This window comes from Thalia democratica, chromosome 4 (assembly GCF_965202585.1).
Source record: "Thalia democratica chromosome 4, ktThaDemo2.hap1.1, whole genome shotgun sequence".
NCBI classification, from domain to species: Eukaryota; Metazoa; Chordata; class Thaliacea; order Salpida; family Salpidae; genus Thalia; species Thalia democratica.
Window position 1 is genome coordinate 33,877,910 of NC_139168.1, and position 25,352 is coordinate 33,903,261.

The 25,352-nt window shown below is 28.9% G+C and overlaps 1 protein-coding gene across 1 annotated transcript; it reads right to left on the bottom strand.

The window, feature by feature from the left end:
• Positions 1-7,954: 7,954 nt before the first annotated feature.
• Positions 7,955-18,523, bottom strand: LOC145834882 (uncharacterized). The gene is made up of 5 exons (XM_082942405.1): positions 18,439-18,523; positions 13,749-14,032; positions 10,409-10,522; positions 8,743-8,853; positions 7,955-8,557 (listed from the first exon to the last, which is right to left on the bottom strand). The coding sequence occupies exons 1-5, from the start codon at positions 18,504-18,506 to the stop codon at positions 8,025-8,027; spliced, it is 1,110 nt and encodes a 369-aa protein (XP_082798531.1). The 5' UTR covers positions 18,507-18,523; the 3' UTR covers positions 7,955-8,024.
• Between the last annotated feature and the right edge of the window lie 6,829 nt (positions 18,524-25,352).

A 25,352-nucleotide genomic window follows, 5' to 3' on the forward strand; every position in this document is an offset into this window, starting at 1 on the left:
AAATTTTGCTATATTTGTAATATTATTGTTGAATTTTTCAGTTGTTTGACTTAAAAAACAATCTGTTATGTTTAATTTTTAACAATTAAAACAAAAGAAAAAGATTTATTTTGAAACAGTGTTATGTTAGGTCACTTAATAACTTACTTTAATTTATTTTTAGGTTTAATTTTTGAACATTTAAATGTTTTATAACATTTAATTCTTTTTTGGAGCTTAATAAAAGGGTTTTAAAAATTCAATTTTGTATAAAAAATTATATACAAACAATTTTGTCTAAATAAAATCAGCATGCTGAAGGTTTTTAACAAACGCAGAAGGAAAGTATTTTCTTTTCTCTGAAATTTTTAAAACTTCTTCAAAAACGATTAAGTCGTTAGCACAAACAAGTTTTAACATGTGTATTTAATTCAGAACAGAGCAGTAACTTTTAGAAAATAAAAACTAATTAAATACTTTTATTAAACTAGTTTATGAACAGTTAAATTAAAAATTTTGTAATTAACTGCAAAAACCAATTATGCGTAAAGTAGTTAACAGATTAGTGATGCTTTAAAATTACACTTGTCGTATAAGCAAAAATATTAAATCAGCTGTAAGGTCAAAATTATTTACTGAAGCTGTTAAATTATTTTCAAGGTAAAAATCATCTAATGTTTTTTAATAACAAAAAAGCTAAAAATAACTTCCGAAATGCTTAATTATCGATATAAACTTTATAAAATATAAACAAAATATTTTTTTTCGTACAACTTGATTTAATAAGAATTACAATAAAATTTAGTTTTCTTCATACACTTTTTATTATTAAAGGTTGATAATTTTTTAGATCTTTAAAGGTGTAACTAATAATTAATCATGCTTTAAAAGTTAGAAATAGTTTAAAATTTTAAGGTAAGATAAAAATATTAGTATTTTACTACAACTGATAAATTAAAAAACGCGGGTATTAACTTTTTGAAAGTAAAATTTTTTAAACTGTTTTTTAAAATCTGCTAAACTTTTTGAGTTAAAAACTCACATTACTACTTATTACCAAATGAAAACCTATTCTTAGAACTTGTTTCAAAAGTGCAAGTAAAAACAAGTCTATAAAAATAAATAATAGAAACTATTTGTTCATTTTGTATAAAAAATGTTTTAGTTGGCCTGAAAAAAAAGGAAAAAAAAAAGTTCACATTTGTTATTCGTTTATTTCTTTTACATCAACAATTACTCTTAATATTTTTTATTTATGTATGTTTTAACAAATAAGTTTAGTAAAATTATTTTTGCCAAATTATTCAAAACAAACATTTTATTTAGTCTAAAATCAATGTAAAAAGTAAAGTTTTAAGGTCCCATAAGTCAATTTGAAAAAAAAGTTTATTTTTTATAAAAATATGGTTGGAAAACTAAACAATCAATAACTATCATTTTTATTGATGTATGTTATTTCGAGCAGATTTTCATGTAAACTGTATTTTTTTATTTATAAACGATTATATATTTAGAAAGTTTAAAACCATGAATATGGTTACACCTTCTTGTGACTGAAACATTTGTCAAGTACGTAGTACTTTTGTAATAAGACAGAGCATTTTATAAACAAAAAAATATAATTATATTAGTTTTTATTAAATATAAATAAAATTTGTTTAATTATAACTTAAAAAAAAATGAAAGCCTTTAATTAAGTATTTCAGAAACTGCTACTTCATAACTTGTTTTTATCATTACTGCAGTAATTTTAAACTAGACATAATTAAAAAACTTTATGAAAAATTACTTAACCATGTGTTAAAAAATTAAAAACCTTTTCAAGGTAAATTTTTGGTCCTTTTAGTACCTGAGTTTTTGAATTATGTACATAAAGCTTTTTTTACGAATTTTTCTAATATTTTAAACATTTTTAGATTTTAAACATATATCATACATAGTTTTGAAATTTTCTCAAAACTTGGTTTAGCGAGTATAGAAAAATAAAAACTTTTAGTATAAACAGTTATTTAATTTTACAAATAGTTTACAAAGCTATATAGCTAAATTCTAGGGAATAAACAGTCCCTATAATTTAGGTTACAAAGTGTTTTTTATTTTTTTTTAATTCTAGGCAAAAGTTTATAGTATTAAGTCTCTAGTCTCAATAACAGCACTATTAACCAACCATTTAGTCTTTTTTCGCTGATTTTGTTCCAAAGACAGATCTATACAAGGTTGAAAACAAATTTAACTATTCTGAGTGTCACCGTAATAGTTAATGGTTTTAAAAATACGCAGTAATGTCGGATCTGACGTGTAAGTTGGTTGTGGTTTCAAAAATAATTCATCAAAAGTTAGTCTACCAGACTAAGGCTGATCAATGAGTCTTTCAAAAAATGATCGTATTTTATCAAGTGCTGTTTATTCTTCGCACAACACTGTCAAACATTTCAATGTCTTAAACAGACTGTTGCTATTCATTCGAGCCTCATAATTTTTTGTTCCTTGATTATAGCCTTTTTCTGTTTAATTCATCTTATTAAAACTTCGTATTCGTAAACTAAAGGACTTTTTAAAACGCTTTCGTTGTGTTACAAAGTACTCGTTTAACATCAAAGCCGTGACTTGCCACAAAAACTGTGTTTGGGCAAAATACGGTTTATGGCAGAGCAAGACGGTTTGTTTTGTTAGACGAGTCGTGAACTTTGGGTAACCTCGAGCTATTGTCAGCTCATCACCTTGAAAACTATTATGATGAGTTGTTAAAACGTGATTACTGATGCGCGATTTTTGAATGAAAACCGAAAACAAGCTGCGAAAGGCAACTTTGCCAGAACCTTGCTTTTTCAAAGCTGTTCCACTATTGAACAGTTATTGCTTGACTAGAATAACATAAAAAGGCTGTTTTTACGTCAAATTTGAAGCTCATAACCTTCTGAGTGTTAAACTGAAGCTTAAAGTTCAATATTTTCAATTAAGTACGATTGTGTAAAATATTTTTAGTTCTGCTCAAGTATCAAGTTAAACACAACTTGTTAATGTTTTGTTATTGAAATTTGTCTCCATAAGATTTATTTGTTTTTTTCGCAGATATGTCAGTTTTATTGCAAAAAATAAAAACGTATACAATATTACATTTTTATCTTTTATATCATTATTAAAAGGGCATCGATTACAAGACTATAACAAACTTGTTTTACTCTTTGGCTTGTGGTCATCTAACCTAAAGTCATTCAAATTAATCATTTACATTTTAAAATACAATAGTGATCAAGTAGTAACGTTTAGTGTTTTCACAACAAGTTCCAATGATCAATTCTATATAAAGCACTGAAAACTTTATGACATTCCTACAATAAGATTTATACTTTTGAACAATTGTAAGATATACGTAGGTAAAGTTTGAACAATATTTCAAAATTTAGAACTGTTGTCGTGCAAAAAATAATTTTCTAACATACTTACGAGTAGTGATTTAGGTAGGCTTGTAGAAGTTTAAGTATTATTTAGTTCTTGTATACTCTAGCAAAAAAATTTATAAAAATAAGTAGTTTGAACTAATTGTTTAATGATTATTGTAAGCTTTAGCTATTTAAAATAAACTAACATCTATCAGACTTAAAGTCTAAACCGCACAAAAGTGTACTTAAACTTTAACAGAACCATTTAGTTGAAAAGCTATAGCTGAACCAATCAAATCTAAAAAGTTTTTAATGTACCTGCTGTAACCCGTAAAATTAAGTGATTTGTCGGCGATTTGTGATGAGTTTTATCAGCACTTTAGCTGCATTACGCTTGTCATTGGCTGGCGTCAGATTTTAATAAAACTTGACAACTCTGTCAATTACATGTTTACTAATAGACATAAAAAAAAATCTACGCCTTATTTTAACACACACCACTTGACTAAGTGTTAACATCAGTGTATGTACTTTGAGTAGAAAACTGCAGATTGAACTTTTGATGAAAGGTTTACATAAATAAATTAAGCTTTTGCCTCTATCTTGAATTAAATATAAAGTTTTATGTTAAATTCTTTCTGCTGACCAAAAAACTGTTGTTAGTTAGTTAATCTTTTTAAAATAAGTAAGAAATCTACATTTTAGTTTTAAAAACTCAAATTGCTTTGAAATACTTTCTTAAAGTGTATAATTTGTTTAGTGTATAATAATTACGTTGTAAATATTTTAGACTTTTTTCTCTTTTATTTGCTGAAAACTTGAAAAAAACAAATTCAAGTTTATCGAAAAATGCATGAATATAACATCAAAAAGCTATTCATGTTTAAAAAAATAAATTCAGATTGAAATTAAAAACCAAACGTGACGTTTTAGTAAGTTTTTTTTTCAATTTTACCTACATTAGTCCTACAGTCACATACATTCACATTTAGTTTTGACTTTTTATTCTTATAAGCATTTAATGATCGTTTTATGAAAAGTTTACCTACATTTGACAAAAAAGTTTGAAATCCCGTTTTAATGTTTGTAGTTATCAAAAATATCAATCGTATACAAAATGAATTTGTTTTGATTGATTTGCATAAAGCTTTTAAAGTTATTAGACTTAAAAAACATATAAATATGTGTAAAAAATGAATGCATGTTTGTTTTTTTATAAATTTGTTATTTTTATTTTTCTAATCTATATCAAGCATTTGTTATCAAATAATTTTATCCAGTTAATGTTACTGTAAAACATTTCAAATTCATAATACCTATACATGCCGTTTAGTTTGTAGAGTACTTGGAGAAAATATTATACATTCATTCAAATATTTAAAAAAACGGATGTATATTTTTGGTTAAGAATATTGGCGGCAATAATTACACTTAATGCGTAAAAGTTTGTTTATAATATATATGTTAGCAAAAAGTTGTGGTAATTTAATTAGGTATAAAATCAACATATTAATCTGATTAAGCTAGCGTACTGACTACGTTTTATTGTTAATAACTAAGCGTAAAGCTGAAACTCTTAAAAGCTTCAAAAACTAATTCTAAAATTACTTTAAGTTTTTCATCTTTGAATTAAATTTCTACAAATTTTTATTAATTTATAAACAGGCTATGTTTTATAATTCAACCTTTTAATTAAAAATGAATCAATTCTAACAATGACAAAGTACAAAAAAAGTTCTATAATATTTTGACTATAAAACTAATTATTGTTTTAATTAAAAATCAAAGTGTAAGATGAAATTTCTGTTTAGATACTTCAAGATTTTTAGACTTTTCTGACTAATAAAAAGCTCATGCTCAACTTATCTGTCGATAACGACTGATTTTAATTAGCTACTTGATGCTCCTAACTTTTTTGTTTTTATCAGATCATAACAACATGACTGTTTAGTAAACATGAAAATGATTAGAAGATTAACTTTGATTGGTTTAAACAGTAGACATTTTAGCTTAAAAATATTATAATAAAAAAAAATTGGTTGGCTGGGTATTTGTTTATATATCTTTATTATTTATTTACGAAATATCACAATAAAGAGCTTTTGTATAAAAATATTTTGTCCAATGGACATTTCAAATGTGGAAGCCCTTTAATAAATGAGTCTATTGTTATAAACTGTAAAATTTTTTTATAGGTATCTTTTATAGTTGTGTAAAATTGGCATAGACTTTTTAATGTTTTAATATACTTGTAATTAAAGTATTTTAAAACGTAAGACTATAAAAATTTATACAAGTTTACATACTTATATAAATATAAGTATTGCTTGTATAGACTTTTTATATTTAGTAAAAACTCTATAGTTAAATCAATTTTGATTTTCTATGAATGAAATATTTCTTAGTAGCACAGACATTTAGAAAATTAAAAATTGAAATACGCTAATAATTCGAAAATAACGAAGGTTAAAGTTTAAAAAACTATGGTTATTATAAATAAAAAGTATTTTAGAAACTTAAACAGTTGTAAAACAAAAAATAACTTTTAAAATATATAATAATATTACTTTAAAAACTATACTTTTTATGGAAAACTTCTTTAACTTCATTTTCTAAATTGTGTGTATTATTCAAACTGTGATTGAAAAACTATAAAATGGTTAAAATATTAGACTAAAATGGTAACTTTTGAACAATGCTTTTTTATTGGCATCTAAAAAAAAAAAACTAGTTTAAGATTATTTTTAAACTCTTACGATTTGTAATCATCTTTTGTACTTGCTTAAATGTGTACTCTGTTTTGCAATAATTTTAAACTGCGTAACTTTAAACTGAAACATGTATATTAACATTAGATCGAGCAATAAACATTAATTCAAAGATTTTAAACAAAGATCTTTTAACAAGCTTGTTTGTGATTTCGTAAATTTTAATGCATTTATTTTCAATATTTAAAAGGGGATATTCAATAAAAGTATCAAGTAAGGAACGATTAAAATAAGGTAATTTTCTATTACAATAAACCTTATAATACAGTGTGCCTATATTTATTCATAAACAGTACTGATAAAAAATATTTTCTTTACCGGTAAAACTAAAAATACTATGCAAAACTAATCTTACAACATTAAAGTAGTTATCAGGAAAAAGAAAAAAACTATTCTTAAAGTGTACTATACACAGAGAAATAAACAAAAAATATTATAAAAACATTTATCCCCTTCTTCGTTATAAAATTTAAAAATTATTAGGTACACTATCAACATGTATTGTACACGTACTCTTTTATTTTGAAAATTACAAACAACAAACTATTTTCTTAATAGTTATTTGTTTTACAAAATGTAAATTGAATTTTTAAAACAGTTATTTATTTAGTACTACACATTTAAAAAGAGTAAAAGCCTGCAAAATTTTGTTTTATTTTAAAAACAGACATAATCAGTTGCAGCGATTTATTTTGTATCAGAAATAAAACTTTGAAGTAGAAGCGTAAGAAACATTTTTACTGATATTTCTTGTTTATGTTTTTAAGCGTTTAAGAACCGTTTTAAGTTGCTTAAAAGTTAGACAAACAGTTTAAATTTAAAGTAGTCTGTTGAGTTAGTTGAAATTATTTTCTTGTTCAAAACATTTAGTTTTCGTTTTACTAAACATTAATAAGTTAAGAAAACCTTTTATTAATTTTTTATTAGTATATCGAACTTTTCAACTAAAATATTATTTTACAGATGTTGGTAGTTTTAAATAAGACTTGATAATTAAATCGTTTAAGACTAAACAAAACTTTAGAATATATTGCATTATTTAAAAACAAACGAAAAATATTTGGCGCAAAAATAACATATTGCATAGATACTTTGACAAAATTAATTTTAAGAAAATTATTTAAGAAAAATAAAATTTAAGTATAAAAGTCGGAAAAAGACCTAAGTTCAGCTTAGAAAATTAAATAAAACCTTGAAAATTTCCAATAGTTACTTATAAAAAATAAACATGCATAAAATACTACTGTTTCTGAAACTAAAAATGTTTGTTTTTTTTAAAACGTTATCAAATTGACTAAAACATTCCTATAAAAAAATAAGTGCAAACAAATACAAAAGTACATAAATGGCTAAGAATGGCTTTAAATTTCATAAATTCACCAAGTTGAAATGAAGGCATCAATTAAAAGGTCCGTTTCTGGAAAAATAGTCAACAATAAGTCTGATTACTTTGTATAACCACGTATACAATTAACTTTTTAAATAATGATTGCTCAGAAAAATAAACAAGTTAAAACAAAAGATGAAAGTAAAGTTATAAATTTTAGCCCAAGTTTTTTTGTTAACAAACATAAACTTACTTTATATTTTCAAACTAATAATTTTTTTATAATTGAAAATAGTAAATGCTTGTTTGGTAACAAAAATTTTAACTATCTCACCTATCAGACGTGTCAGGTCTTTTTTAGTGTCCAGTTGAAACTTTGAACTAACTTTGAAGAAACGATAAAAAACACGACTTAAATACTTATTAGTTGAAAAATGTTTTAGTTCCACAAAAAAAAAAACGACTTTCATCTTCGACCACCACTCTTCCGCCCCGCATCCTCTTTCATCGGAGACCCTTAAAAAACCGTTGACGCAATCAAATTACGTCACGAAGACTGGCGCGCCTTCAAACTGCCACCACCGACCCGCCGTTGTCCAGAAAACTTTCGTTGTACGGGGGTGGGGACCTCAGGTCAAACTGGCCCTGCCCCTGCGCACCCGGCATCACCCTGGCCCTCTCGTCAGCGGTCCGGTTGAGCGGGGTGACGAGGCGCGTCAGCTGGCCCCGCTCCACCCCCTGCGCGCTCAGGTCCATGCGCGAGTGCCCTCTAGTGGCTGCCACGCTCTGTATAGGCAGCAGCGTGACTTGGGACGGGATGCCGTGGCTCGGCTGCTGGTACTGGTACTTTTTCGAGTCGCGCCGCCGCCGCTTCGAGTAGACCCGGTAGCCGACCAGGATGCAGACGAGGACGAAGATGACCACGCCGGCTCCGACCACGATGCCCAGCACCATCTGGCTCTTGTCCTTGGTCTCTTTCTGGCCGCCCTTGTCGTCCCCGGCTGAAATGTTCTCAACGTTCCGGTCGATGTTCTGGTTCTTGTCCTCCCGATGGCGGTAGTTGTTCACGCCGGCTTTCTCCGACTTTCTCTTTTGGTCGTCTGCAAAAAAAGAAACGATTTCGTTTGTATGATAAGGCTGTTTGACTGTAAACAAGAGTTTAACTTTTTGCCGGTTAATGGTTTTGCTTAGAAATTAAAAATTAAATTAATATTTTCGGCATTGCCGAGCGCAACTTTGATTTTTGAAAACTAGCTGACCGTAGAGAGTACACAAATTAAATTACCGTTTATTTTGTTATTTTGGCCCGAGTTGTGCTGGTTTTCGCTCGCACCTCTATCAGTGTTGTAGATGTTTTCGTGATTGTCCAAGACGTTATCGGTTTTCTTAACTTCTTCTAAAAATAAAGTATGATTTAAGATAAATATTATTTTGTTATAACCAAAAGAAAGAGGCAAATATCTAGCAAGCAAAAATGTCAATCAGGAGCTGAAAAAAATAACTGCTTTCGGGGCTTGTTTATAATTAAGTATTAAGTTTAATCAAACTGAACTTGGTTCTGTTTGCTAGTACTCCGCATACCGCGCTATCATTACCGATATTGCATGAGTAATGCGATTTCAAATCCATCATTTCTCGTTTTGCTTTATGACACTTTATAGCCGCTCATCTTTTCTTCAAGTGCATTTGCGAAATTGCGGATAAAATTGCACTTATGTGCATAAGCGAACGTTATTTATTCAAGTGTTTCGGTAGTATCAGATATCAGCCGAGACGATTTATCATAAGTGAAAGACTTCAGGTATTCACACGGTGCTAATAAAAATGGTTAACAAAAGAAGTATCGATGATGTTGCAAGTATTCATTTTATTTGATACTCAATTTAGTTTACGTTAAATGCATAAATAGAATTGCTTTAAGAAAATATAGCTTTTGGCGCTTCTGATAACTGTGTTCATAAGGTAAAGTTATTTTAAACAAATAAAACTTTTTTTCAGATAAATCAAATAAAACAAAAAAAAAGCAAGTGTTTTTTACATGACTTTTAAAACCTGAGCTGTATAATTAAGGCTGAATAAATATGTTTAAGCAAAATATTAGCTTTACTTTTTCACTGAAATTTCGAAAAATGACTGAAAACCGTTTTAGATACAAATTTAAATGAGAAGCTAAAAAAATAATACTAACTTATTTGTATAAATTGTTTTAAAAATTACCGCACTACTTGAAAAAGTCAGTAAGCCATAAAGCTAAAAAGCTTGAAAGTTATTAAACTAATTAAATAACAATTACAAGCGACCTTAAGGCGTAACTTATATTTATTTGCTAACTATATAGCAGCTTTCATCACTCAGTACACTTAAGACGTCATGCAAAGATAAAAAATTATTAACAATTAACAGATACCATTATTGCTTTTCAGAAATGTTATAATTAGCTTGTCTGTATTTTACGGGATGGTTATGTCACATATAGAAAAGGAATTTAAATTTATTAAATTTTAGAAATAAAATTTTTTATGCGATGCATAGTAGTGTTATTTGCTTATTGCATAAACGTAACTTGTAAAAAATGCAATGAAACACCTACGTAATTAATTTTTTATGAGAAATAATATAAATACCATTTAAAACTTAATGGGTGACATCAAATTGCTCAATTACCTTTGACTGTGTTTCACTCAAAATTCTGCAAATAAACAAAAACCGCTAATTATAAAGTCATCAACTTAAAATATTTTTTAGATAACTCACAGTCTACCATATTAAGAATAAAATATAGGAAAAAAAGTACTTAAAGAAAAGTTTTATTTCAAGCACACTTAAAACATCTATTTAAAGTTGTGTACACATTAACTGTACACGGTTTGTACAAATATTTCTTTTTATTATTCCAACAGGCATAAACAAAACTGCAGATTTCAAAATCACCGATCACAACTTTCACTCACCATCGAACCGGTCCTGAAACTTCGTGTGGACGCGGACTTGAACTCTCATGTTGTGGGTGACGCACGACCCGCCCTGACGCTGGTTCAGACCTTCCCGGCTCCCGTCCGACGTGGCTGAATAATTATTTGCTACAATAATTTTTTTTTTTTATTAGGAAATACAAAAGTTTCGAGAACTTTAAAAGCAAATTGCGATGCAACCGTACAAAACAAAATTAGCACACGAAATTTTTTCGTTGAAAGTTGAATGCTTTTTGTTTGTTTGTGTTCGCTACAGCGCAAAATTCATTTGGTTTTATCAAAATAAACACGAGCCATTTCGGGGTTATTTTAGTGCTTTTCATAAACAAAGTGGTGATTGATAAGTAAAATAAATCTAAAAATAATTATTCTTTTTTTGTAAACAAAGTATATTTTTATTAGTTATAAAAAAAACTTAATTTTTAAGTTTATTGTGATACATCTTTCTAAGTACAACTTTTAACGAGAATGTCTTTTTATATGAAAATTAATTTCTAAATTGAATTTAATGTAATTTAATAATTGACTATCATCGCTATATCGAAAAAAATTTAATACAAGCCAACAAGTTTTACGTTTACAACGGATCTCTAAAGACGCCAACACATTTATTATTTTACATCAAACCCTCCATAAATAGTTTTTCTTATCATGAGCATTGATGTTTAAAGCTTAAACCGTACGGAAAATCGAAGCTAATGATTTTAATTAGCCGGAGCATCGGTAAACCTTCGAAAATCGCTGCAGACAACAGCTCATTAATATTTAATACGGGCAGCAACCAACTCTCCATGCTGCATTTCCAATCAAGCTTGACATTTGTTTGCGACACTGCACTTGCTACGTGACTTTTTGAATAACACAAATAAAGTTCATATCAGTGTAAATAGTAGATTTGGTGTGTTTCTTGACACAATAAAGTGTCCTGTGTGTGTGTGTACCGTGTGAGTGTTGGAGCAAATGTGAAATTTGAAGTTTCGCTGAGATTGTCACGTCTCCGGATGTGCAAGCCATGGTCGCTTAACCTCATTAACAACAAATAGTAAGTTTTGTATTACAATAGTTTTTATACTTGCCCTGTGCGCTGATCCAGTAACAGGAAATTTAAACTAGTAATAAAGATTTTATATATGAAAAAGTACTTAAAAATTGTGAAAGTCACCTTGCGTTATGTAAACAATTTGTTATTCAATTTAAACATTAAGTTTTCTGTTATTATTTCAGATAATACCTTGATTAAACTTAGTTTTGTACCTTTCAATTATACGTAAAATGCTACCACAAAATTCGAGAAGCCTGCTTTTGCCTACCTGCCTCAACAAGAGCTTTCGCCTCATGATTTACGATGCACGACGTACTTTCATGGCATCACATAAGCAGCTACCACCGTAGAAACAAAGTGGTGGCTCGAACTCAAAAGCGTTTCAGCTCTGCAAACAACCCGTTATCAATCACTTAGACTTCTCGGCATGACTTTCAGCGCGCATCACGTTCAAAATAAACAGCTACCTTATCGTCGGTAAGTGCTTGAGCAAACACAAAATTATAGGGCTTGATTGACTGCTGGGCAAATATTATGGCCCTCGATGAATGGGTATTTGTGTAATTTAATGATAGATTGACTGCCGTGAGTGACGTTGCGAGCACAAAAGTCGAAACAATAATTGACATTGTGAGAAAATTTTTAAAGTTTGCTATTGAATTCAATTTGAAAAGTGCCTGTGCTGTTTTCGTTTTTGCAATGCAAACCGTCTTGTAACTTTCAAAACTTGAAGTTATTCTGCTCTCTTTTGTTGTTTTCATAAAAACACCCATGAAAAAACTAACAATGCGTAATGAAAATAAATCGGTGACAACTTTATTACATTACCCTCCAGCATGTTGATTGCGCAGACAGACGTTGCAAATGTCAGGGCCCAGTCGTAAAACGCAATCAATACTGTTTAAAGTTTCAGCGCTGAAGTAACGGCGAAATTGCAGCTTTCAAAGGTACTCGCAGTCACGGTTGAACGGCCACACTCGAGATAGCGAGACGATTACGTTGCCAAGCCGGCAGAAGCAAACAAAAATTAAGCTTCGCAAGGATATAGTCATTTTCAGTGTGCAAGTTTTGTAAATCATTTTGTGAGGTTTATTTCTTATACTAGACTCTCCCTAATCATGATTTCAACGTTTTTTAAGGTATGAAGCTTAATGAACTGTTGAGTAAAAAAGCACTACTAAAGCACTACTTTTGAGTTTAGCTTAACTTAAACTTGTTGGACAAAGCTTTTCTTAATGTCGCTTGGACAGTTGTTTAAATGAAAAAAACAAAAACTATGTTTTCAATAAATCATCAAAAACAGCATTGTTGTTTGATACGCTGCTCCAGTGCCAAAAAGATTATTCAAATTTAATTAAGCTAAGTCGAAACTCATCCGCAAATAACTTTTCAAGTTATTTTCATGCCCTTTCAGAGCAGCATTCATGGTTGTGTGTGAGAGATGCAGAAAGGAAACGTCAAATTAAACAGATGACATTACCGTCGGCCGTCTCGCGGCAATTTTCTGCTACCAGCAAAAAGGGAAGCGCAGTAGTCGTCGTTTTTATTGTAAACAACAAGCATAACGTGCATTTTAAACTAATCTTTTTATGCCCACACCGCACAAAAAACATGCATTAGAGATTACGCAAGCTTACGGCCCAATAAAGTGTTCTCTGCCACTGCTAGTCTGAACCCGAGCCTTTGTTCTGGTTTGAAAGCCAAACAATAGACCTTGTTAAAAACAATTTCGAAGTTTAGACTTTTGGAAACGAATGTCAGCGCTAACTATGAGCAATAAAAGTAGCAATAAAACACGGTTATTAATTATTAAAAGTTGTATTTTTCGATTGCAATCTTTGATGAACAGATACTGTCAAACTAAAAAAGTCAAGAAAGTATTTGCGGAAAACATTGCAAATTCATATGCTTTAAACAAACATCGAAAAATCCAAGTAGTTTAAAAATGGCCAAACTAATAAGAAAAATGTTTTGTTTGTATAAAATTTCAAGTTACTTTAGAGCGCAACAAAGCGTAATTACCTACAGTATTCTAATTTCTTTAATGCTCATTTGAATGTAATATAACACAACTTCGTGTGTCATTAATCATAATAAACTTACTGTCCAACTTTTAGCGTTCGTTTAATACATAGCACGTACTGAAAAATACATTTTTTTGCTATCAAATTTTTTTTAGCTATGAAGTTGAACAATTTTTAAACTAAGTTCTTTAATTAGAATTTCCTGTTTTTTTTTTTGAAAGCTACCTTAAAGTTCTAAAAAAATCAAACTAACAAATGATGTAATACGTTTTGTCTGCTTCGAATTCCAGCGCCCACGGTGAAGGCGAAATTTCTTGAAAGTAGAAAGTGTACTTCTTTTCGAACATGGGCGACTCACAAGTGATCAACCTCCTGCCATTAGAAGCGTTGCACGTCTTGTAACTGTGCTGGTCCACCAGGTAGATCTTGTAGTACCAGTTAGCCTGGTTGTAGTCGAGATCCCTCGTTTTAAGCGGGCAAATTATGTCCAGCTTGTCCTCGAGCTCAACGTCTACTGATAAATCGTGCATTTTGAACCTAATGAAAAAAAACAAATTATTTTTTTCTGTTGTAAAATTAACTCATTGATATAAACATTCCACACTTTTGTGATGTTACGTTAGTTTAGGTTTAAAATAGCTAAAACTTGTACATAAAATGTGTAGACTAGCATTCGAATAAAAGTGTTTTTATTTGGTTTTTACAACCATGTACATTGTACAATGTTCGTTTAATCATATAAAATGGTAGTCTATACATAATTGAAATAAGCTAAATACATAAATTCGTATTTTCAAAAATGTTCAAAAGTTTAAACATTAGATTTTTAAGCAAACATATTTTGGTATTTATCATGGTAGAAGACATAGACATACTTTATAGTTTTTCAAAACCAAATATTAATTTCATAAAACTGCTTTTTGATAAATAAAGAGGTCAAGGCAGCAATTACTTTTAAATTTAGACTCGTTTCATTAAAATTCCTTTAATATAGTGTTTTTGTCAAAATAATCGCAAGCATCACAAGTTTTGGCCATTTATTAAAATTTTGCTTGTAAAAACATGTTTGCAGTTTTTTCTTCTACTAGCAACTTTAGAAGCTAAAAAAAGCCTCTTAGTAGTTTGAAGCAATAACAACAAGCGAAGAGATACAAATCTAAATTTACTTTCATCGCGATTTATTTCTTTGATAAAAAACGTGGGCTGCCTCTGCACCAGTCTTATTAGCGTGATGTCGGCGGAGCTTATCTCAGCAGCGAACATTTAGCGGATGACAAGTAGAAAGTTAATATTTCTGGCTTTTCATTCAAATTTGACTTGCGCAGTAGCTTTTTATCGCAAAGGTTCATTTGGGGCGGTTTGACAAGACAGCCATGGCTTTGTTTGTCCGACAGTTTTATTTTGTGAAATTTTATTTTTGTTTTTCAAGTGATTATTCAATTACAAGTCAGCATACTATAAATCTGTTAATTTTATTAAACTCGAGTATACTTATAAAAGGTTGTGATTATGTTACGAAGAAATGGATAATACTTTTTAGATGTTAGTATTAAGTTATATAAGACAGCTTTATTTTAAATAAAAAACTCTTTGCGTGTTACTGAAACTGCATATTTTGTAGTAATTTATTTTTTAATTTATAACTTGAGTAATTATTGCATTTTATTTGTATAAAATTCTAATTATAGTGCAAAATAGCAAATTAAATATAGTTTATATACGTTTTCAAACTTTTATTTCAAGCTTGATAAGTATATTAAACTTAAATATCAGTATAGAAATGAAAATATTTCAAGTAGATAAGATCTCAATGAGTTGATAATATTTATTTAATTGTTTTCATTAGTCATTATTTTCTGATAAACTGCGGCAAAGTAGCTTTTTCTTTTTAAAAATATTTTTTGGATGAGGCTTTTTATCAGGTATAAAATCAAAATTGCTTATTAAAGTATTTATACAATACTAGTATAATAGCTTTTTGTTTCTACGAATTTTTTTTTTCTAAAGGTTTGAAAAAATAAACACAAAAATACGCATTTCAAGTTAATATAGTATAAAATTGATATAAAACAAATCTTGTAATGAGTATAAAAACAAAAAAAAAATTAAAGTACTTTACTATTAGTAATATTTTGGTGTACCAGAAACTCATTAAAATCAACAAAAAAACTTTAATGAAAACCTATAAAGTTCTGCTGATGTTTTAGTGTTATATACGACATTTTAGTTATACTATCAATTACAACCTGGTATATTCAATAAATAAAATTTTATATTTAAAATACTAAAAATTTTTATTTAAAGCTACTCTGTTATATACTATTATAAAGCGCATTTATAAAAAATTTAACAGTATTTTTATTAAACTTGTTGTTAAGTCTTAAGTTTAGTCATTTGAAAAAGAAATGTGTTGCTTATAATAACTATCTGTAATTGTTGGACCTAAATAATAAATTAGAAACATTTAAAAAATTTGCTTTATATTCAAATAAAATTAATAAAGCTGTTTCAAAACTTAAAGTAATTATTTTAATGAGATGTGCCGTTAGGCTAAATACTTCAAACCTGATATCAGTTTTCTACTACTATAAAAGCTTTATTTAAGTAAAATTCTGCTTAAGTGTTTTATTAAAGAGTTAAAAAGGTATCGATAACAAACAGCAGATGCTTCTATTTTGGAAATAACTACTTCACAACATAAAACGCTAAAATAAAAAGCTTTCTTGTACTTATATTATTTCCGTTCACAACAACGGTGTTTATACAACGAAGGGCCCAGCCGAGCTAGCAGTCTGCATATTACCAGAGATAAGAGTATTACGGTTATTCACCGTACGCAATATCTAGGCGTTTCGGTCGAAATAATTGTTGGTGTAAACCAGATTAGCATTGTTAATTAAGAAATCGTGATGAAAAGCTGAAGTTTAATGCCGGGCCTTGACAAATTGATTTCGTATTTCAATGCCAACACTGCCAACCGGGCAAGAACATTAAGAGCAAGCAAGAAAGATTATTTTTTGTGCATTTCAGCGCGCTGACAATGGCCTCATACAGCTACAGCAGCAGTCGTTTTAATAATCATAATCTGGAGCTTACGCCGACCCGTAATAGCGCGTTCTGACTAATGAACTCCGCTTTTTGTGTTTTCGGATTACAAAACCGTTCGCTTCTTTTTTGTCGAAACGCTTTTCGAGGCTCAGCTTGACAAAGAAGCGAGATAATTAAAGTAGCGCTTTTGAAACTTCAGAACAAAGTTCTCCGTGGCATGAAAAGTTTTTCTTGTAACAACAAAAAATAATTTTGCACCGTTTTAGTACATTTTAGCGTTTTAGTATAATTTATACGTTTTAGTACTCTGTGTTGTGTATTGCTTGTTTAAAGGACTTTTAGTGTTCCGTATTAAAACTTATCGATACGATTATTTGCTCTTGGAGCGGCTAAGATGCAATCTGTTCGTACCCATTACGTATCAAGTTCAATGTCTGACAATGCGGCCGAAAATATAAAAAGATTAAGCAAAGACCTTCCGCCTATGATAAGGGAAGAGCGAAAGCTTTAAGAATAGCGAAAAGGAAACAGCCAATATGCTGATATAAAATCTCGTTATCAGAAACCAACATAATGTACAAGCTAGAGTTTTTTCTCTCGTTCAAGAAATGAGTAATCGTAATTACATATACATCTAATCTTTTTAATTTTATTGTGTGCTCGTGCAGTGCACGAGATAGAAGTTGATACTTAAAATATGTTTAAAAAGCTGATGAACTTCTGGGAAAAATTAGTATTTTGTTTAATAACCCTTGTCTTTATGACTCAGTTTCTTTAGCATACTAAATTTTACCTTTAAGAAAAGTCGAAACGTACACTGAATGACTTTAAACCCATAAAAAGTTCTTGGCATTGAATATGACCTCAACTTAAAAAGCAGACCAAGTAATTTGCCACACAGAAGCGGTCATCAGGCATCCACGCCAATCAGCCCGCTCGCTTCAGACGTGACAAACCACCTCACAGCTCAGACAAAAGACCGCGCCCCTCCCACCCAATCAAGACCCGATATATGGGCGCGCCAGTCCGGGTGACCCCTGCCAAGTGATCTGGCGTGGCCCCCTTCGACGATGATGGGGTTGGGGGCGCATCAGGTGTCAAGTATGATTGATGGCCGCGCCGTTGGCAGCCGCTCTCAGTTTTATTGTTTTAGCAACGGCAGCCCGCGCTTCCTTTGAAAGTACATTAAAAGAAAAACTTAAACAATTTTTTTTTGTTGGCAAAAACTCGCTGGCGTTGTGTTTGTTGTTGTTTGCAAAAGCAAAATCGCAAAAAAAAACGTTTTAAACACAGAAAAGGCGTCTTGCTTCAGCGACGCACGTTTGCTTTAAATTGCGGCGGGGAACGTTGCCATGGCAGCGAGTCTCATTGTTTCCCCGCCGTCTCATTTTTCCCTGCTGGCTTCTGTACATTCACCGTTGATCCGGCGTTGACAGGCGGCCTTTACATTAGCAACATCCTCGCTCGACACGTGATGATATCGCGCGAGGCTAAGTGCCTCGATATTTGCAGTTGAATGGAAGGGATTTTTTCTTAATGAAAATAGAAAAACTGCTACTTTTTCGCCCGACTTTTGTTATTGTCGGTGCCGCAGAACGGCAAATTGGCATTGTTACGGGCTTTAGCCGCTAACAAAAGTGAATTGGTTCGGTTTAATAAGAAATGCTAATTAAAAGAATGATTGATCAGTTACAAAAAAAATTAATGATGTATTTAAGCAACTAAAATAAAAATCGTTTACAAAAAGTTAATAAAAATGCACTTAAATTTTCAATAAAAGTTTGAAGATTAGGTTAACACAACTTTATCAACCAAATAATATTACTTTTAAAAAGTTTGAAAAAAGCATACACGCCTAAAAGTTAGTAATAACTTCAGATATAAAAAAAACTAACTTCGAATTGCTGCTGTTCCAATATATTGGCTCCAAAACTTTTCCATCTACGACAGATTTTCCGTCCATACAAGAAATAATAACACTTAGACTTAACAAAGAGTAATAAATATCCATATTTGTTGTCAAGTTTTCAATGTTTTTCGAATATTAGACTTTTAAATGTTATCTTTAAATAATCATTCTATATTTAAATATCAGTTTACTATTGTAACAACTAAGTCTAATAGCTTAAAATAAAAACATATTTAAGTTTTAAAGTGTTGTCTGCTTATCAAATTAGTCTAGTAAAACGCAAAAACGAATCAAACATTGCTTTTATACTTTTATTCCTACTACAATTTAAACTTTCAAAAATAAAAAATAGCCTGCTAATGTTAAAATCCATCAAACTTCTATTCTGCTCTGCATGGAAGTGCTGACAACAAAGCACGCTGAAAACTCATACTAAACTTGCCAAAATTCATTAGCAAAGCATCCTTAAGCATCTCTCTTTCTACCCGAAAAATCTGTTCACAATAACGTTTGAACTGGTGCCAAGGTTCAAGAAAGCAGAGCAAGCGCGGCGCATAGGAAAGCTTGCTGTGCAGGATGCGAGCTTGCCAGGTAAATAAGTCGGCGCTGGCCGAGAAGCCGACCAAAAGAGAAAAGAGACGGTGGAGAAAAAGAAGCTTGCGGCCGCTGGGTGGCGTTGCAGCGGCGGCGACGCAACTCGAATGAGCGCCGAAGCTTTGGTGAACCCCGTCTTGTTTGTTTGCAATTAAGTGTTTTGAATAAAAAACGATGATGCATTTGAAGTTGTGGGTAGTAGAAAAGTAAGGCAAGCTCGGTTTACAATATGAAAAAATATTTGATAAAAAGGCACAGCATGGTTATAAAAATTCAGCTTACGACAAAGTTAACAACGAGTTTCAAAACTACTGAACTTTGTTTAAATTTGTAGTTGAGTTTAAAACGCTTATTGTAATTAAAATTTAAAAAAAATTAAATGGAAACAGATCTGTATTTTCTTATTTTTGTTGTGTAACACCGTTAAATGCCGTTTTATAACAATTATCGTAACCTTGTTTATACAAAAGTTTTTTTTTATAAACTTACCATGAAATTTTTAGCGTCTAAATGTCTTCATACGTCACTGTTGATGTTTGTGTTGTATTAAACAAAAATAACAAATTTGTATTCCGTTGAATTTTTGCTGCATGAACTTATTTTTCTTGTAAGGTGCAAATTGTTTGGTTGTAAAGTAATGAAGATTGTTAGCTAAAATAAAAATACATCTATTAAAATAGTTGCGCTGGTTATATAATTCAGTCTTAGAATAACATTGTTTATGGAACTTATCAAGTAAACCTTAAAACTTGTGTGTTTTTCTTACTATCACATTTAAAATAAATCTAAATTTAAATAAATCCTTAGTTTTTGTCAATTTACTTGGTTCAATTAATATGGATTTATTTCATCAATTCTAAGCAAACTATTTTTTAATAAAACAGGTCTTGCTTCTTACAGCCTTGCTTTTTTTTTAGACATCAGCTACTCTTGCAGCATAATCACAAAAATACTTTTTAGTGCACTTCTAATTATTTTATGCAAATTAAAAAATAATGCAGTAAGGTTAAACAAAAGTTCTAATGTTACTAGGCGGTGAACTTAAAAGGTAAGTGCTAGTAATTAAAAAAGAGATTAGTAAATGTTAAAACAGATTAACGCCATTAAATTATTTGAAAACTACAAAAATAAATTCATGTAAAAATGTCTCTTACGCACGTTTTTAATAAAATTAAGTTAGTAAAAGTTGTTTAAACTTCGACTATAATCTTTTAATTGCCTAACTGAGTCTATATGTTTTACAATTAAAGTTATAATTTAAAGCTTTTGATGCTAAAGATTTCAAAGATGTTTTGTGCATAGAAATATTTATCAATTATTGTTATACCGTATACAATTAAAATATAAAAGTATTAAAAAGTAACATTTTCTACTGAAAAATTTAAAAAAAGTAAGAATGTTTGCTGTAACTGAAATAAGACTTTAGTATAGCTGACCTACTATTTTAACGAATGCTATGATTAAAGTTAAAATAAAACTATTCAATAACTTGAAAAGTTTATAATTTTTTACACATTTTAAGTTTTTGTATAAATTCCTCTATTTTTAATATTTCTTTAAAAATTGTTACCAATTAAAATGCACAGCTTTGTTTTATGTTTAAAAATAAAATATTAAAAACTACGTCAGCAACTTAAGTGTGAAAAATTAATTTGCACGCAGAAACACATTTATTTTAAAAGTGAGTGTCAAATGCTAAAACGAAACGTTAGCTCAAAAATACTTTTACACAAAAACACTTTTGCAGTTTTTACAAAACGTCAAACTTAGTTTAATGTTTTTTACTTACTCAAAATCTAAACAAGTACTTTTTGAATGTTCAGTAAGATTTGTGCTTAACTTTAAAAGGCTAACCTTATTCAAAAATAATATATTTAAAAAATAACCAAAAAGCGATAAATCCTAGTAACTCTTCTTCTACCAAACGTTTTTATTATTGGTACAAAATTAACAAAAATATATATACTCATGGGAAATATGACATATTGAGTGGTAATGTTTTATATATATTTGTTTTATTTGTATTATATTTGCCTAAGATTGGTATCACCAAAATTTAATTTGTTTTTTCCTAAAGTAAAATTTGAGTGTTTTAAGGTTACTTTTTTTCTTTTAAAAATAAATAAACATAAATATATCATACTATTGTTTCAAAAAGTGTTTTTTTAATTTTTTGCTCACCAAATTTTTAGTATACTAGTCTTTATCCTAAATATTTTAAAATTTAATGGATTATCATACAGATTTATACATAAACTTTTACTATTATTACCTATTCAACAAAGATTTTTTTGTCTCATAAGATATTGAGTTTATATTTTTAAAGCTTAACTTAAAAGTTTTGTTACCGTTTTTAGTATAACACTCGATTATTTTGTGATTAAGTGAATATTGTGTATTATTTATTATGTTTTGTATAATTTAGTTGTAAAGTAGTCACTTTTAAAGTCATAAAATCAATTTAAATCTTATTGCTGATAGCAATAACTACATTACTGATTAACTATTAAAGTAATAAGTATTAAAAAATTTAAATTTAGGGTATAATTATATAATTTATATATTTATATTCAAAGTTATTAAAAATTATATAAAACTTTCATCATATTGTCTTTCTTTTTTAACCAATTACTTAAGTTTTATAAAAAGGTATTGTTTTGATGAACTCGATTTTAGAGAGTGAATACAACATCTTATTAAGACAATAACGATACATACAGCTCACTTTAAACAAAACCAAAAGGTTTAATTTTTTTGTGCAATTTTTTTTTTGCAAAACCGATAAGACGTTTTCAAATATTTCGCCTGACAGCTTTTCTTTATTCATCACAAACCAATAATGCAAGAAGTTTCAGATAAGTCAGTGCAAATTTCGGATTACTGTCTGTTGCTGTGGTACGCAGTGCAGGCTAATGCTCACAATATATGTAACAATAACAAGGAGGCTCCGATGTCAGTCTTATCTGATGGTAAACTTTTAAATTGGTTGATTTAAATCAACGGGCGCAACGGGTTTGAAAAACAACAGCTTTGGGTGGGTTAAGTCACTTTTTTTTAACGTACACTTGCAAATACATTGAGGTAGAACGTTGTTTTCATACAAGCTTGATCATGTAGAAAAAATTAAAACCATGTTTTTTGGAAAAAAACAGAGCAATTGTGTCTTTTTTAAGTTATTTTTTATTACTTACATTTTAAAGTAACAAAAAATAATAAACAAAAATGTATTTAATAAAATATAATAGTTATGTTTTTAACTTCAAGTAGTTCTTGAGAAGCTTTAGTTATATAGTTTATTTTAAAAAGTTAAACAGCAAACTGAAAGAACTTTTTCATATTGAAAACTTAATGTTTTCAAAACTACCTTACTGGAATAGTGACAATGCAATATACCTCTAGGTTTTTTATCTATAAGATAAAGAAAATTACCAAAAACTGTTAACAAACATTTTTGTGTTTGTTTTGAAAAGACTGTTTTAGTTAAAGTAAAAAAATTATTATTAAAGTTCATTCAGTAGTTGATACTCATTTTACAAAAGTTAAAAAAAGTACGAATTTATTTATAAAAATATTTAGTTGATCAAAAATTAAACGACTTTTTTGTTTATTTTTAAGGTATCTTTTTTATCTGTTCATCTGTTTATATTCATTATTTTTATTGACTGTTATACATTATTTTGAAGGTGTGACTAAGGTCTATAGGTAAGATTTTTTTATACTGCACAAAATATATTGACAAAAGTATATTTTTACATTGTTTGAAAACAGTATTGAAGCAATTCAAAATCAGATTTACCTGAATTTTTAAACAAAAAGTTTTTTTTTAATTTATTTCAGCAACTTTTGTGACGCCATATAGAAATTTACAAGCTTTAGTTAGTGCGAATTTTCAACAAAAATGCTTGACACATAATTTGTTTAGTTTTAGCGTGACGTTACTTTAAGCGAATTGTTTTTGTTTGCATATAAAATTACGGTTTTTAAACGAAAGAGGTAATTACTTGGCCAACTTGATTTGTTTCGGAGTTTTAACCCTTTGCTTACGAAACGTATTTGGACCTGAACAAACACAGGGTTCGAGCGTGGGTCAGGTTACCCCGCGGTGTTGGTTTAGCAAAGTCCGCGTCGTCTGCATGCGATTTCGAATTTCAACTTCGTCATTACGTCATAATGCCGGTGTGTACACAAGCGTACATGGTATTGTCTTGTTTACTTGTATCGCGAACTTATATTGTTTTGTCTCTTTAATGATTTAAAATAAAAGGAAGTTAGGTCTTCGTTATAAATAATATTGTATTTAGAAAAATTCGCGCAATGTTATTGAAAGTATTTGACCTTTGAATGAAGGTTTTGTGCTTTTCTACGGCCGATGTTTTGAGTAAATAAACATATGATAACACTAAAATATAATTTTTGAGTAGATACAAACATTTTTGTTTGTAAGAATTTTAATGAAAGATAATTGTTGTTTCATAATTTTGAAAAACCAGACGTTTATTCCTCTTTAATTCAAAGACAATTCATATATATATACAAACTTTGATTATAAAGTCTGTTTTTTAAATACTTAAATACGTAAGGTATAAAATCTAATACTTTATATAAGTATGCTTTTTAATTTTATTTTAATATAACTTCAAAAAAAAAATTAAAGTTTTAGAAATAATACTGAAGTTAGATTTGAGAAAGTTTTTCAAATATAAATTAAATTTCTACAATACAGCAAACTCATAACTATAATGCTTAGTTTTGTTTGACTATTACTTTGTTATTATTAATTCATAACATTAAATTTTTATTACAAAAAATTGTTTTATCAGTAATTCAGTACTGAAAATAATTAATTAAAATTAAATGTTTTTTATTAAGTCTATATGAAAAATTAAAAATAAAAGGCACGTACTTACGCAAATCTAAACTAAAATAGTAAAATTTTATAAATGTTTTTTTAGTGTATCTTAAACAGCCGAGCTAAATATGTGAGACTGTACATTTGTCATGTAAAAAGTTAAAAAAAAAATTATTAGAAATTAACTTGTAATAATTTGTATTAATTACATAAAGGTTTATGATTAAGATTAAAAACTTTATAAACAGCAACTTACCATCAGTACTTTCTTTACTTTTATGCTTAAACACGTATTAAAAGTTTAACGTTGTAATAAATTTCGAAATTTATTTAATTTTTGTGTTATAAATAGTCGGCTGTGCACGTTACCTTGTTTAACATGTAATTTATGACTAAAATATATCGTTTATAATTGACCAGTGTAAACAAAACTACTAGTTTTTATATTATTTTTTACCACTAAACTGTTTTAAAATCAAATTCTAACGTTATCATTTTTACTTCAAATACCAGTCAAAGATAAAATGTTTTGTCAACATGTGCCTCAAGCAAAATAAACTTACTGAAACGGCCAATTAATTGCTTACAAAACATCTCACTGAATTATATTGGCATTTGGCTACAATGTTCTGAGAACGTTGCGCTATAAAAAATAAAAAATGACTCTTACAAGAGAATCGTCGTGTGAAATATTCTAGCTAAAGCAAAAAAAAAAACTCAACAAGTACTAAATGTGTAAAGTGATACATTTTATCATGTTATACTTTAGTAGTGCAAATATGTTGCTTAATATTTTTGACTAAACTTTTTAGAACTAAAACTTATGAAAACTTTTGCAAGATTGAGACATTTAAATTTTTCATTAGTCAGTAGCTCTAGAAAACAAAAAGTATCTTACAAAAACTTTACTTAACTGCGTACATGAGAATAATGTTGTTTAAGCGTACTATTGTATTAAGAATAAGACTGACTGTCGATGGTTTGCAAGCAGTATCAAATACACTTTTTAAATAAAATTTAATTTGAATAAGATTTTAAACAACTGAAGATCTCGTTTTTTTTAAACGAGTGAAACATTGTATTGTAATAAAATTTTAGAAATTTATCATTGAAATAAAATTTTATACAAAAAGTTTCAGTTTTAGATTAGTGGTTTCCTTTCTTTTTTTTTAAATTTATTCTATCATTACTTTCAATAAGTTATCTACATTGTAACTAAATTATTCTTGTGTAGCTTTTATTTTTAAAATTCGTGAGAGTTTTAACAAATCTAAATATGTAATTATGTCTACATCGAGTAAAGTCATTAAAAAGTGCAACTAAAATGAGCTTGTTAATTGCTTAATTATATTAATTCAATTTTCAAGCTGCGTATGTAATGAACAAACGGTCATTAATTTGTTTTTAGATTAAATTTATGAAAATTATTTTCTGCTGTGTCTTTGCATAAATAAATT

What these genes read in the sequence shown, in the direction of transcription:
- LOC145834882 (XM_082942405.1), bottom strand. Translation starts at nt 18,506, where the DNA reads ATGGACGGAAAATCTGTCGTAGATGGAAAAGTTTTGGAGCCAATATAT. An exon ending in CAAAACGTATTACATCATTT is followed by an intron (nt 10,523 to 13,748) that starts GTTAGTTTGATT and finishes ATAATTATTCAG; the next exon opens with CCACGTCGGACGGGAGCCGG. An exon ending in GTTTCAGGACCGGTTCGATG is followed by an intron (nt 8,854 to 10,408) that starts GTGAGTGAAAGT and finishes CTTTATTTTTAG; the next exon opens with AAGAAGTTAAGAAAACCGAT.